Consider the following 15,130-nt stretch of genomic DNA (forward strand, 5'->3'; position numbering starts at 1 on the left):
CCACCCTAGATCTGGGACAGAGGACAATAGGCCAAGTGCTGGGGAATGAGACACTCACTGAAGAGGAGCAGAGGCTCCTTTCAGCGTTGAGATTGCCAGGGACCTATATAGGGAAGTATCAGAGACTCCTCCAGAGCCTAAAACACCTGCAGAACATTTATTTGCATTGAAACAAACACTACATACACTTCATCTATGTTCTGGCGGTAGTTCTCAGCCAAGAGCAAAATCATTTCCCTAGTGAATTTTAGAAATGTGTATAGAGAGGTTTCGGGGTTTTGTTTGTTTGTTTGAGACGGAGTCTCACTCCGTCACCAGACTGGAGTGTAGTGGCACAATTTCGGCTCACCGCAACCTCCATCTCCCAGGTTCAAGTGATTCTCCTGCCTCAGACTCCCTATAGTTGGGACTACAGGCATGAGCCACCACGCCCAGCTCATTTTTGTATTTTTACAAGAGACAGGGTTTCACGATGTTGGCCAGGCTGGTCTCGAACTCCTGACTTCAGGTAATCTGCCCACCTCAGCCTCCCAAAGTGCTGGGATTACAGGCATGAGCCACCACGCCCGGCCCCTGGGAGGTTTTGATTGTCAAAATGATAGGGCAGGCTGGGTGCGTTGGCTCACGCCTGTAATCCCAGCAGTTTGGGAGGCCGAGGTGGGTGGATCACAAGGACAAGGTATCGAGACCATCCTGGCCAACATGGTGAAACCTAGTCTCTACTAAAAATACAAAAATTAGCCAGGAGTGGTGGCGAGCACCTGTAGTCCCAGCTACTCAGGAGGCTGAGTCAGGAGAATCACTTGAACCCGGGAGGTGGAGATTGCGGTGAGCCAAGATCGCACCACTACACTCCAGCCTGGGTGACAGAGAGAGACTCCGTCTCAAAAAAAAAACATTTCCAGCTGAAGGATGAACGCCCCTGCCCCGAAACTTTGCAGGCTCATAGCTGAATGTCCTATGTGGATGCCCTTCCTTTTCAAAGCCACTGCATAGCACTCCAGCCTGGTGACAGAGCAAGACTCCATCTCAAAAAAAAAAAAATTGGGCAGAGATGGGGGATCTACTAACATAGAGTATCTAGGGACCAGGTGTACTAAATGATCACACACAGTGATAATTTGGCTTCCCCCAACTGCCAATAGCACTACCATTAAGAAACTCTAGTCAGTGTGAGGTATGGGCTTCCATTCATAAAAATTTTTCCAGCTGGGCTGGGCACAGTGGCTCATGCCTGTAATCCCAGCACTTTGGGAGGCCGAGGCGGGCAGATCATGAGGTCAGGAGTTCGAGACCAGCCTGACCAACATGGTGAACCCCCCCCACACACACACACACAACTAAAAATACAAAAATTAGCCAGGCGTGGTGGCAGAAGCCTGTAATCTCAGCTACTAGGGAGGCTGAGGCACAAGAATCACTTGAACCCAGGAGGCAGAGGTTGCAGTGAGCCAAGATCGTGCCAGTACACTCCAGCCTGGGTGACAGAGTAAGATTCCATCTCAAAAAAAAAAAAAAAAAAAAAAAAAAAAAATCCAGCTCAAGGATGAATACCCGTGCCCTGAAACTTTGAGAGCTCATAGCTAAATGTCCCATGTGGATGCCCTTCCTTTTCAATGCCCTGAAACTGGTAAGCCTTAACACCTAGAGCAGGGACAGTATTAAGAAAGGGAAAACCAACCACTAGTACTTGGAACTCGACAGAGGTGAAAAACTCCCTACCACTCTACCATTTATATGAATAAGCTATACTTTTATAAGGAATAGCTCATCAAGAATTACTTACATTTTTTAAATGGCAAGAAAAAAAGTTTTGACATTAACTAAAAGCAGCTTCCATTACTGTGTGAAGACTGGATGAATAGCACATGTTTATTTCAATTCAACAAGTATCTATTGAACAGTTGCTCCATGCTAGGCATCGTACTAGGTACTGGGGAAATAAAGGTGAATTAGATATGGTCTGTGCTCACAAAGACCTCATGACTCTTCAGGGGAAACAGACACATATACAACTAATTACAATAGAACATCTTAAACCAGACACAAAATCTGTTCTGGCACAAATATTTTATTCTTCATATACAATATCAATAATCCACCAAAAAAAAAAAAGCCACAGTAAACTATTTTGAAATGCACAGACTAATGTTAGGACAATGTTGCATTTTAGTGCAACATTCCTTTTGCAGGAATCATAGAGAAGATGATGCAGCTATCTATAAAGATACAGGAAAAGCAACTATTCCAAATGTGAATATGGGAATCAGAATAACTCAGCATGAGCTAGAGTAAGGAGGGCAGGGGCTGGTTGGAAAGAGAGGAAATCACCTGTTTCTACTTTTCCTTCCTGAGGAGGTTGTGTATGAGAGCAAGGGCTGGGGCATTGCTAGAATATTTGATGTGGCACAATGTCCACCTCTGAATATTCTGGCAAAGAGCATCTTCAGAGGTATTGACAACTTCTAGAATCCCATGTTTGTTGTGGTTGTTTGCTTCCATTTTAACTTAATTGTGGCTGTTTATCATTTGCCCTCATTTCTTATGAAACTAAAACTGTGAGGTCTTTTAGTAGTGTATGCTGAACATGGGATTGCATCTTCTTTTTAGGAAAGGAAGACAAATTTTAAACCCAACCCTCTATCACATATAATGAATTTTACTATACTAAAAGTGAGCATGTCCCTTTAAAAAAAAATTGGTTGATAAAAGATAATAAAAGACAAGTTTTAAAAACAAGCTTAAAGAAACATCTAATTTAGATTATAATCTTTTTTCAGTTTGTGATGTTTTTGTAACTCCTACAAATACATGCACTGCTCTACATCAATATTTATGGTTGTACAGGAAAAACACTCCATAAATATGCATAGAAATCATAGTTCCAGTGATTTATATGTAAATATGGAAACATGGAATAAAATCATTACAAACTGAAAAATAAAAGTGAGGGGGAAAGAAACTCCATGAAAGTTTAGCTATGACAGTGGTTGAATTTTTCTAACGAGAGGCTTCATCAGTAGTTTTACAATAGCCAGATACCTGAAAGAACAAGACAATGTTACAATTAAATAGAAACTGAAGACTACACAGTCAAACCAACACCCCCAAATCAACATATTTGAATGAAAACTCTTTTCTTCTTCATTTTCTCACCAGAGATGTAAGGAGCATAGAGCTCATAATTATGAAATATACTCCAAATCAGAAGCTTTGTGTTTTGTTTTGTTTTTTCATAAAGGTGAATAATTCCTGTTCTTTTAGGATACCACCAACTGCATGCTTTATCAGTTTCCTGCCCTTAAATATTACCTCATTCCATGCTCACATGAAAGTATTTATTTGATATTTTCTATGATACTTTCTGTAAGGTAGAAACTAGTATCTGCAATTTACAGATGAACAAACTGAGGCTTACAAGCAATTTATCTGCCTTTTACTAAAAGAGGTAGTATGCTATTAATAACTATTCTCTGATACCCTAAGGCCTAAGTGTAAAAAATAGTCAAGAGAAAACTTCATTAACATCTTACTGTTTCTTCTATTTTATTTTCTCATTTTAGAACAATATCCAAGGGCATATTCTACATGGTAAGTTACACATTCTTTTTAGAATAGCAATCATTATTTTTTAATCATCACATTTAAAAGAACTAATAATGAAAACCCTTTCACAAATACCATGAAGCACAAGAAAGACATGCTTCCTCAGAATTTCAAAATTACACTTGTGGTAGAATGGGAAAAGATTTTAATTATGATTCCATTCCTTTTATCATTCAGCTAAACAAAAAGCTAATGGATTGAAATCATAATGTATTTGCTTGGAATTCACCATACTTATTCTTTTTTTTGAGATGGAGTCTCGCTCTGTTGCCCAGGCTGGAGTGCAGTGGCACCATATCCACTCACTGCAAACTCCGCCTCCTGGTTCACGCCATTCTCCTGCCACAGCTTCCTGAGCAGCTGGGACTACAGGTGCCCACCACCACGCCTGGCTAATTTTTTGTGTTTTTAGACTACAGGTGCCCACCACCACGCCCGGCTAATTTTTTGTGTTTTTAGTACAGACAGAGTTTCACTATGTTAGCCAGGATGGTCTCCATTTCCTAACCCCGTGATCCTTCCGCCTTGGCCTCCCAAAGTGCTGGGATTACAGGCGTGAGCCACCGCGCCTGGCCAATCATACTTGTTCTTTTTAAATGGTAGGTGTTGGTTTGATAGGAATGCTAAAGTAATAAGAGTAACGAAATTCGCTGGGCTTGCTGGCTCATGCCTGTAATTACAGCACTTTGGGAGGCTGAGGTGGGTGGATCACGAGGTCAGGAGTTCGAGATCAGCCTGGACAAAATGGTGAAAGCCCGTCTCTACTAAAAAAAAATACAAAATTTATCTGGGCATGGTGGCGAGCACCTGTAATCCCAGCTGCTCAGGAGGCTGAGGCAGGAGAATCCTTTGAACCTGGGAGGTGGAGGTTACAGTGAGCCAAGATCGCACCATTGCACTCCAGCCTGGGTGACAGACTGAGGCTCCACCTCAACAACAACAACAAAAGTAATGAAATTCAAATCTTAATAAATTTTTAAGTTTTTTTCTATGAGAAAAATGCCATCCTTACTAATAGTCAACCTTTTCTTTCTATAGGTGAGGAAGTTCAAGTTCAAATATATGCATAATACTTTATCCCCCAAAGAACCATTCTTTTAATTTTTAATTCCCATCTAATCCAACAACTCAATTTGACATATGTCTTTATGTAGATTTTCCACATAACTTAGCTATATCACTTGGTCTGGAAAAAGATACAGGTAAGAGTGTGGCCATGTTATTAATTTAATAATCCTATTAAGAGAGATAATTCTATTATTTTAATATGTCTCTGCCTGGATAACTATGCTTAAAAAATAAAAACTGTCATTTCTTTTTAAAACAAGACTGTAAAATACCTGAACCAAATCCAAATACTTAGTAGTGAGGAGTATAAGCAGAACTGAGCACTTATTCCTATGAGGAAATAAAATTATTTTTTCAAATAAATACTTTCAAAATATCTACTTTATGGCTGACTTGTATGTTTAGACAGATCCTGCGAATAAAGGGCCAACTTTTACCTGAGCTCAGAAGAAACTTTCAGCCTTTGAGATAATTGTGAAAGGAGTTTTTCTGCTCTTCATAATCTGCAGATGCAGAAGCAGTAAGTTCTGATTGGAAAGAGAGAGGTCTAGGATTCTCATTCATGGGGAAAGGATTTGGAAATGTTCCAAGATCAAGACCTCTGCCCTTAAAATATGCCTGAAGGCTTCTGAAAAACTAAAGAGAGAAAGAAAATGGTCAATGCCAGATATAAATGAAACACCAAAAATAAAGGTGATTTTTTTTCCCTCTATTTTTCCCCTGAATTGACTTTAAGGCTAATCTAAGAGGCAAGAGGTTGGAAATCAAAATCCAGAAATACAAGTACATGCTTCAAATACTTTTCCTCCCCTCCCCTGTACCTTCTTTCTGATATCTCAACCCTAACCAAAGTAATTCACCATTTTTTGTGAAAATTGAAGGAAGACTATGGAACAGCACCACAGTCAAAAGATTCATTGTGAACTATCTGAGTACTAAGGTCAAAGATGAAAATGAACTCCATAATAAGCAGCTCAGTATCTCCTCTTCCTTAAGATGAGATCTCTGTCACTGCCTTCTTCAATAGTTTCTTTTCAGATTTCCATTAGGAAATGAACACAGGAGATGTGCAAAGTGCTACTTGCTTTGATGCAGGACAGGCAAACTCCAAAACTGGGGCTTAGCCCAGGAGGGTTCTTGGCTTTGCCCAGAAAAGAATTTAAGGGCAGGCTGACTGTGGTAACAATCTTTTATTGAAATGTACTGCTCCTGCCAGAACAAGGCTAACTCACAGGTAGTGCACCCAGAGTTGACAACATATAGGTTCTTAGCAACTGTGTTTTTATCCATTTTTGAATATATGCAAATTAAGGGATGGGTTAATGCAAATAGAAGGGGGTTATTTAGAGCTTTCTAGGAAAGAGGTGGTAACTTTTGGGTCATTGCCATGGAAAGGAGTGGTAGCTTCCAGGTCATTGCCATGATATTTGTAAACTGTCATGGCACTAAGGGGAGTAGCATATCCTAATGAGCAATGAGAGCAGGTCAGGACCACTTTTGTCGCCGTCTGCTGGTTTCACCCAGTGTTTTCATTTTATCCTGTCTGGACCAGATCCTGTTTTGGTCAGCAGCTGTGACCAGAAAACAAATCCTGCTGGTCTTTTATCTCAGTTTATTTTAATCCTATGTTTTTATATTTCACATCATTCACTTTAGAAAAACCATATTTCAAAATAGTCATGTCAACATGTTTATTGTATTTGGCATATTTTTTAAAAAGAATGTTTACTGATTTTTTGAATTCTATTTTGTAGAATATGTTGAAAATACACCCAGCAAATTGATACCCATGCAGGACCAACCTTCAATTTTTGCCGTTGAGCTTGGCAATTGCTAGTTACATGATAATTTGTTTTATCATCAGTTCAATCTAAGCTATGCATGAGCAATTCCCTGTTACACTCTTGGTTTTGTATATGTATTAGAAGTCAAGGCTACAAAGTCAATGTGTATATAAGATCAGTTACAAATGAAATTCACTCTGTGTGTATAAGATTGTTTCTAAATATAAATTTGTTTCTCTTTACAGAAACAAATGTAAACTGGCCAGAGAAACAATAGGTTGCCAACAACTAGGGTAGTAAAACTCTGGTCCAATCCTGTTGGAGAATCTTCTCAACCCTTGGTAGCCCCCTTTCCACTATGCTCTGGAAAACAGAATGCTGTGTGCATAAATCCAAAGAGGCATTAGTTCTATCCTGAAACCCAGGCCCCAGGTGTGTTCTTACCAGATCTCTGTTTCTGGGGTTGCTGAGTGGCTTCCATTTGTCTTTGTTTCTTAGTGTGGCTCCATTCACATGCCAAAGCAGCACCAGGGCAACACATAGTAGCAGGAGAGATGCTCTGGTCATGGTGGAGTGAAGCTGAGTGAAAGTGGGGATGGGGGAGCTGTCAATGATCATTGAGAGAGAGAGTCAGGGAAGAGAGAGAGAAAGAGAAAACATCTGTAAAGGCAGACAAGGAAGGAGAAATAGCATACTTGTTCCTCTAAGTTTTACAGCCATATTTTTTCCAGATTGACTTCTAAATGAGGACCCCAAAATCCAACTGTTTAGCTTAAAGTAGCCCATCATGATGAGAATGTTATACAGTGATAAGCAAAACAAGTATGAACATAACATGGAAAGTCTGAGTATGCCTCTTTCATCTTTGAATAAAAAGTACTTTGTTGTCACCAAAGAAACTGCAATTCTTAAAATAATAACAAAAAACAAAACCTTAAATTACTTTTAAGCCTTAAGACAGCAGTCTTAAAAAAAAAAAAAAAAGAAATTACTTCAGATACCCTGAGCTGAGAAATACACCTTACACACACATCTGAGACAGACAGACACATACTACAACAGTGTGAGTAGAGATTGTCTTCCACTCCAAGGTGTGAAATGGAAACTGAGACACAGGCTTTATTAGAAAAGGCTAATAAAGCTTACCAGGAGTTTGGTTTTGCCTGGTCCTCCTAGGTAATCCTGCCTGTAATTGGCAAGGCGATTCATGGGTACTTATAACCAATGGATTGGGTGCAGGTGGAAGTCACTGACGTGAGCAGGGAAGTTCAAAAATAATGATTTCTTATTCATCCAGAGCACAAAGACTCTTGAGAGTCAGATCCTCAAGCTTTTTCAGGGATAAGCTATTTGCGTTAGAAATGTGGCAGCCGCTCCTTGAACCACTAAATATTTTATGGGGATTTTATAAAACACACAAAGCGCTTCCACACAGCAAAGTGATTTTCTCCTTTTTTACTTTTAAGGGAAGGGATATACATAGCAGCTAGAAATATGATGATCATTATCCCACCTATTAGAATGTTCTTTAGGAGATACCCCTTTTTCAAGTTAACAGCATTTTTTGAACAGAAAATTCTTTTGTGAGAGACAAAATTACTCTTTTTGACCTATATCTTGTACTTTTTCTGAGAATTTCAAGAAGCTTTACAAGTTTTAAATAGTGGCATCGTTTATCATAATATCCCTTCAAAATAGAGCAAGAAGATAACACATGTTTCATGGAAAAAAGAAAAATTACTATACTTACAACATTCCATTGCTGAATAAATGCCATCTGTAGAAAACGGTAGGCCGAGAAATTGGACTTGAGTTGTGACGTTGCTTTGGTTCCAATGATTTAGAACAAAATTTAGGACAAGATATTTGTTCAGAAGGTTGGTGATTTGGACTGGAAACTATAGTCTCAGCCTTGCCATCTTGACCCTGGGCAAGTTACTATGACCTCCGCCCTTCATTTGTGCATTTCCTCTGTTTATTCAGTCAGCAGACTTTTATTTATTTATTTATTTATTTATTTATTTATTTATTTTTTCGAGGCGGAGTCTCGCTCTGCTGCCCAGGCTGGAGTGCAGTGGCCGGATCTCAGCTCACTGCAAGCTCCGCCTCCCGGGTTCCCGCCATTCTCCTGCCTCAGCCTCCCAAGTAGCTGGGACTACAGGCACCTGCCAAATCGCCCGGCTAGTTTTTTGTATTTTTTAGTAGAGACGGGGTTTCACCCTGTAAACCAGGATGGTCTCGATCTCCTGACCTCGTGATCCACCCGTCTCGGCCTCCCAAAGTGCTGGGATTACAGGCTTGAGCCCCCGCGCCCGGCCCTTTTTTGTATTTTTTAGTAGAGACGGGGTTTCACCGTGTTAGCCAGGATGGTCTCAATCTCCTGACCTCATGATCCACCCGTCTCGGCCTCCCAAAGTGCTGGGATTACAGGCTTGAGCCCCCGCGCCCGGCCCAGTCAGCAGACTTTTAGAAAGTGCCTACTGTGTGCCAGGCACTGTAATAGGCTTTGAGGATGAAACGGTAAGAATAATAAATACAGTCCTTGCCCTCATTAAATAGAGTAGTAGGCAAGATAAATATTAATCAAATCATTATACAACCAAATGTGTACATATAAGTGAAGAATCGTTTTTATGAAATAGCGAGTGCTATGAAAGTACAGAAAAAGGAAATTTGACTTAGTCTGAGGGCCAGGGAAGGCTTCTGTGAGGAAATGACCTTACATCCAGTCAGTTGAATAAGAGTTGCCTAGGCAACCTGAGGAGGACAGAGGGAGAAGCGTGTCAAACAAGGTGAACAGCTGTTCTAGGAATGGGACACATTAAAGGTACTGAAATTATACCAGGCATAGAGGAAGCAAGCGAGGAGCCTGATGCAAGATGGGGCCGGAGAGGCAGTCAGATTATGATCTTTCAGCTACAAGTAATGCTTACTAATTAAAAGGGTTTTAGGCATCTAAGCAGCTTGATAATACTTGCATTTATTCTGGTTGCAGTGGGAAGGACAGACTGAGCTAGAAAAGAGGGCTGCACAAAGCCAGTTAGGTGGTTACACAGTAGTCCAGGCAGGAAAAGATGTTAACTTGGATTAGGATGGTGTTAGCACAGATGCAGAGATTATAGGTAGATCTGAGAGAGATTTATAAGGGATTGTTAATGTACTGGGTACTATGGGGTGCGGGGCTAAGGAGATGGGAGTTTCAAAACCAATTGCTAGGTCTGTGTGTTATGCAGGTGAGTGGGTTACAGTGCCATTCACCAAGATATCAAACCCAGGCATGGAGGAGTGAAGATCATCATTCCATTTGAAATGTGTTGAGTTAGAGGAGGCTTTGAGATTTCCTCGTGGGGATGAAGAGTATGCAATACTCTGGAGTTCAAAGGAGAAATCTGGGAAGGAAATGTAAATTTAGGAGTTGTTGGTATAGAAGTGAATGAGATTATGTCAGTAAAGGTTAGAATATGAGGAAAAAAGGGGGCCACAAACTTGAGCTTTGAGAAATTTTAACATGTAACAGCAACATACAGGAATCTACAAAAGAGATCCTGGAGTTGACAGAAAATCAGTAAAGTATGGAAGCAAGAGAAGAAAGTGTTTCAAGAAGGGACACGCTGGATAAAATGGGTCTATGGAGCATTTGAACTGTTTTGGTAGAAAGTTAGATTAGAAAGGAGTGGATAGAGAGCAAAAAGAGTGAGTATAGCAAGCTCTTGGAAACGCAGCTATGAAAAGAAAGAAGGTAGTTACTAGAGTGAGAAGTAGAGCCAAGGAAAGGTGTTGTAGTTGTTAAAATGTGAGAGGCTTGTTTGTTTAAATGTCAGTGATTAGGTGAGTAAATGAACACCCCAGAATTTTATTACATCACTCCCTTTAAAACCCTAGGACTTTAAAGTTGAAGTATCTAATAATATTGAAACATTGAATTTTTACTGAGGTTCAACATATGCAAATCAATAAATGTAATCCATCACATAAACAGAACCAATGACAAAAACCACAACATGATTTGTCTCAATAGATGCAGAAAAGGCCTTCGACAAAATTCAACAGCCCGTCATGCTAAAAACTCTCAATAAACTAGGTATTGATGGAATGTATCTCAAAATAATAAGAGCTATTTATGACAAACCCACAGTCAATAACATACTGAATGAGCAAAAACTGAAAGCATTCCCTTTGAAAACTGGCACAAGACAAGGATGCCCTCTCTCACCACTCCTACTCAACACAGTATTGGAAGTTCTGGCCAGGGCAATCAGGCAAGAAAAAGAAATAAAGGGTACTCAATTAGGAAAAGAGGAAGTCTAATTGTCACTGTTTGCAGATGACATGATTGTATATTTAGAAAACCCCAACGTCTTAGCCCCAAATCTCCTTAAGCTGATAAGCAACTTCAGCAAAGTCTCAGGATACAAAATCAATGTGCAAAAATCACAAGCATTCCTACACACCTATAACAGACAAACAGAGAGCCAAATCATGAGTGAACTCCCATTCACAACTGCTAGAAAGAGAATAAAATACTTTGGAATACAACTTATAAGGGATGTGAAGGACCTCTTCATGGAGAACTGCCAACCATTGCTCAAGGAAATAAGAGATGATGCAAACAAATGGAAAAACATTCCATGCTCATGGATAGGAAGAATCAATATCGTGAAAATGGCCATACTTCCCAAAGTAATTTATAGAGTCAATGCTATTCCCATCAAGCTGCCATTGACTTTCTTCACAGAACTGGAAACAACTACTGTAAATTTCATATGGAACAAAAAAAAGAGCCCACATAGCCAAAAATACAGCAAAAAAGAAGAAGGAAACAAACAAACAAACAAAAAACAAAGAACAAAGCTGAAGGCATCATGCTACCTGACTTCAAACTATACTACAATGCTACATTAACCAAAACAGCATGGTACTGGTACCAAAGCAAATATATAGAACAATGGAACAGAACAGAGGCCTCAGAAATAACAGCACACATCTACAACCATCTGATCTTTGACCAACCTGACAAAAACAAGCAATGGGGAAAGGACTCCCTATTTAATAAATGGTGTTGGGAAAACTGACTATCCAAATGCAGAAAGCTGAAACTGGATCCTTTCCTTACACCTTATACAAAAATTAACTCAAGATGGATTAAAGACTTAAACATAAGACCTAAAACCATAAAACCTCTAGAAGAAAATCTAGGCAATACCATTCAGGACACAGGCATGGGCAAAGACTTCAGGACTAAAACACCAAAAGCAATGGCAACAAAAGCCAAAATTGGCAAATGGGATCTAATTAAACTAAAGAGCTTCTGCACAGGAAAAGAAACTATCATCAGAGTGAACAGGCAACCTACAGAATGGGAGAAAATTTTTGCAATCTATCCATCTGACAAATGGGCTAATAGCCAGAATCTACAAAGAACTTAAACAAATTTAGAAGAAAAAAGCAAACAACCCCATCAAAAAGTGGCGAAGGATATGAACAGACACTTCTCAAAAGAAGACATTTATGCAGCCAACAAACATGAAAAAAAGCTCATCATCACTGGTCACTAGAGAAATGCAAATCAAAACCACAATGAGATACCATCTCACCCCAGTTAGAATGGCGATCATTAAAAAGTCAGGAAACAGCATATGCTGAAGAGGATGTGGAGAAATAGGAATGCTTTTACACTGTTGGTGAGAGTGTGAATTAGTTCAACCATTGTGGCAGACAGTGTGGTGATTCCACAAGGATCTAGAACTAGAAATACCATTTGATCCAGCAATCCCATTACTGGGTATATACCCAAAGGATTATAAATCATTCTACTATAAACACATGCACACATATGTTTATTGTGGCACTGTTCACAACAGCAAAGACTTGGAACCAACCCAAATGCCCATCAATGATAGACTGGATAAAGAAAATGTGGCACATATACATCATGGAATACTATGCAGCCATGAAAAAAGACATGGATTTGCAGGGACATGGATGAAACTGGAAATCATCGTTCTCAGCAAATTAACACAGGAACAGAAAACCAGACACTGCATGTTCTCACTCATAAGTGGGAATTGAACAATGAGAACACATGGACACAGGGAGGAGAACGTCACACACCAGGGCCTATCGGGGGTTGAGGAGCTGGGGGAAGGATAGTACTAGGAGAAATACCTAATGTAGATGACAGGTTGATGAGTGCAGCAAACCACCATGGCACTGTATGCTTTGTAACAAACCTGCATGTTCTGCACACGTACCCCAGAACTTATAGTATAATCAAAAACAAATAAAAAAAAATTGTTACTGATATTATAGCAAAAAGTCATGACACTACAAACTCCTTAGACAGTGCCCACCCTCATATTCCCAGTGCCGAATGTTTAGCCCAATATGCAAGCATTTTTAAAACAGGAAACACTGCCTGAATAAATTAGAACAGATTTTCATAGCCATTTATCTACAAATAATTGATAGTTCCATTTGTATAAAAACATAGCTCATTTGTTCTTTTAAGAGCTTCTTACATTTTTAAGAAATATTGATAGTTTCTCAAAGGAACCAATGAACCAAAGGTAACATACATACTATAGTCTTGTTCCTTAACACTGGAGTTTCCCTGATAGAACATAGAACTATATGTTTAAGTTAAAAAAATTAGTTTCTGTGTTTCTTTTTTAAGAGACAGGGTCATACTCTGTCACCCAGGCTGGAGAATAGTGGTACAATCATAGCTCACTGCATCCTCCTAGGCTCAAGTGATCCTTCCACCCTAGCCTCCTGAGTAGCTAGGACTAGAGGCACACAACACCATGGCTGGCTCTCTTTTTTGTTTTTTTTCTTTTTTTGTAGAACCATGTCTCACTATGTTGCCCAGGCTGGTCTCAAACTCCTGGCCTCAAGTCATTCTCCTGCCTGAGCCTCCCAACGTTCTGGGATTTCAGGCATGAGCCACCATGCCTGGCCACTTTCTTAATTTTAAATTTCTTTTTTAAAGAGCGGAAGGTACCATTGATAACGCTGATTATGACATTTCCTTCAAAATGTATCAACACAGCTCTAAGTAGATATTTTATAATTATTTGGTTAATAGGTTCAATCGAGAGAGAGAGATAAAAAAAAAAATACCCCACAATATTTTAGGTTCTCAAATCATTAGTTTCTGGTCCAAATCATCTCATTTAGCCTCTTCATTAAGTAGTGCATTTGTAAAAGTAGCAGTTGGGACAAAAGGGTGTGGTAGCAGCCAAAAAGGTGCTTCTGCACCCAGAGGCATTTGAATGAAATTCTTTGCTAGCATTTCTCAAATGGAATTTGTAAAGAAAATAGAGTACTCAGCACAGAACCACACACATGAAAGAAATCCAACAAATATGTGTTGATTGAATTACAAATTGAAGTATAATATAAATGCAAACACAGGGTAATTGTGGGGAAAGCATACTAAATAAAGAAGGTAGGGAGGAATCTTTAAACCATTTATTGGACTATATAACCTTTTCAAACCCTTCTTGTCTCTATTAAGAAGAAAAAAAAAACCAGAGCTGATACAGCTTATTAGTGTGTCATGAACAGGGACATAAAAATTTAATCTCTTTTTTCTTCCCCTTGGCCTAAGTGAATAGGAAAATTATTATTTATAGAGTGCCTCCTCAGTGATGATGAGGACTTCAAAAATAAGGGAAAGGTTGCTCATATGATTAATAGAGCAGGCCAGGCAGCTTTCTGCTCATAGCAATAACTGCTTTTTGTGTGTGTGGCAGCAGACAGATTTCGGTTTGAAGGTGGAATAAAGAGGAGGAGGAAGAAATAAATCTCTTGTGATACACAGAACAGAAGCAAAGAACTGTGGGTCAAGGGAGACATACTGACTATGATGGACAGGAGAGTAGGGGCTCACCTCTCATATTCTGGGGGCACAAAAATCTTCCAGATTCTATGAGACCCAGAGGAGGTGAGGGATGGCACAGAAACTATTGAAGTTGAATTTCCCTCCTCCCCCATTGGTATAGGGGCTGAGAGTCAAACAAGGTTGGTTAAAAACACACATGACATTCTCAAAAACCTCTACAGTAGGGTGAACCATTTGTCCTTTTCAGCAGTATCTATACTAAGTGTAAGTATAAAGTTGACCCTCAGAATTCTGTATTTATTCACTATGGAGAAATCTGTTAAATTCTTTGCTATCATCAGTTTTGCTTTTTAAATAATGGCAAAGTAAAGATGGCAGTAATAGAAACTGGGGACTATTAGAGGGAAGGAGAGAGGGAGGAAGGCAGGGGTTGAAAAACTAATTGCCGGGTACTATGCTTAGTACCTCAGTGATGGGATCATTCATATCCCAAACCTCTGCATCATGCAATATACCCAGGTAACAAACCAGCATATGTAACCCTTGAATCTAAAATAAAAGTTGGAAAAAAAAGTTAGAGGGGTATATTAAAAAGGATAAAAGATATTCCTCTGTTTAAAATATGTTACAGCTGTTTTTACCTAATAAGGCCAAAGTGTGAGCCAATTCCAAAAGCCTGAGTATTGGGGGAACCTGCCCCCAATATTTCAACATAGGTTTCTTCTATTTTCCATAAGTGTTGGCTGGCTGAGAAATAAAGAGAAAGAGTACAAAGAAAGGAATTTTACAGTTGGGCCGCCACGGGTGGACATCATGTATTGGTAGGACC

The 15,130-nt window shown here is 39.5% G+C and overlaps 1 protein-coding gene across 1 annotated transcript; it reads right to left on the minus strand.

Moving 5' to 3' along the window:
* Positions 1–2,051: 2,051 nt before the first annotated feature.
* Positions 2,052–7,958, minus strand: LOC105518897 (chromosome unknown open reading frame, human C2orf66). The gene is made up of 3 exons (XM_011952065.1): positions 6,903–7,958; positions 5,112–5,310; positions 2,052–3,042 (listed from the first exon to the last, which is right to left on the minus strand). The coding sequence occupies exons 1-2, from the start codon at positions 7,074–7,076 to the stop codon at positions 5,131–5,133; spliced, it is 354 nt and encodes a 117-aa protein (XP_011807455.1). The 5' UTR covers positions 7,077–7,958; the 3' UTR covers positions 2,052–3,042; positions 5,112–5,130.
* Between the last annotated feature and the right edge of the window lie 7,172 nt (positions 7,959–15,130).

This window comes from Colobus angolensis, unplaced genomic scaffold (genome assembly GCF_000951035.1).
Source record: "Colobus angolensis palliatus isolate OR3802 unplaced genomic scaffold, Cang.pa_1.0 Scaffold330, whole genome shotgun sequence".
Classification (NCBI taxonomy): domain Eukaryota; kingdom Metazoa; phylum Chordata; class Mammalia; order Primates; family Cercopithecidae; genus Colobus; species Colobus angolensis.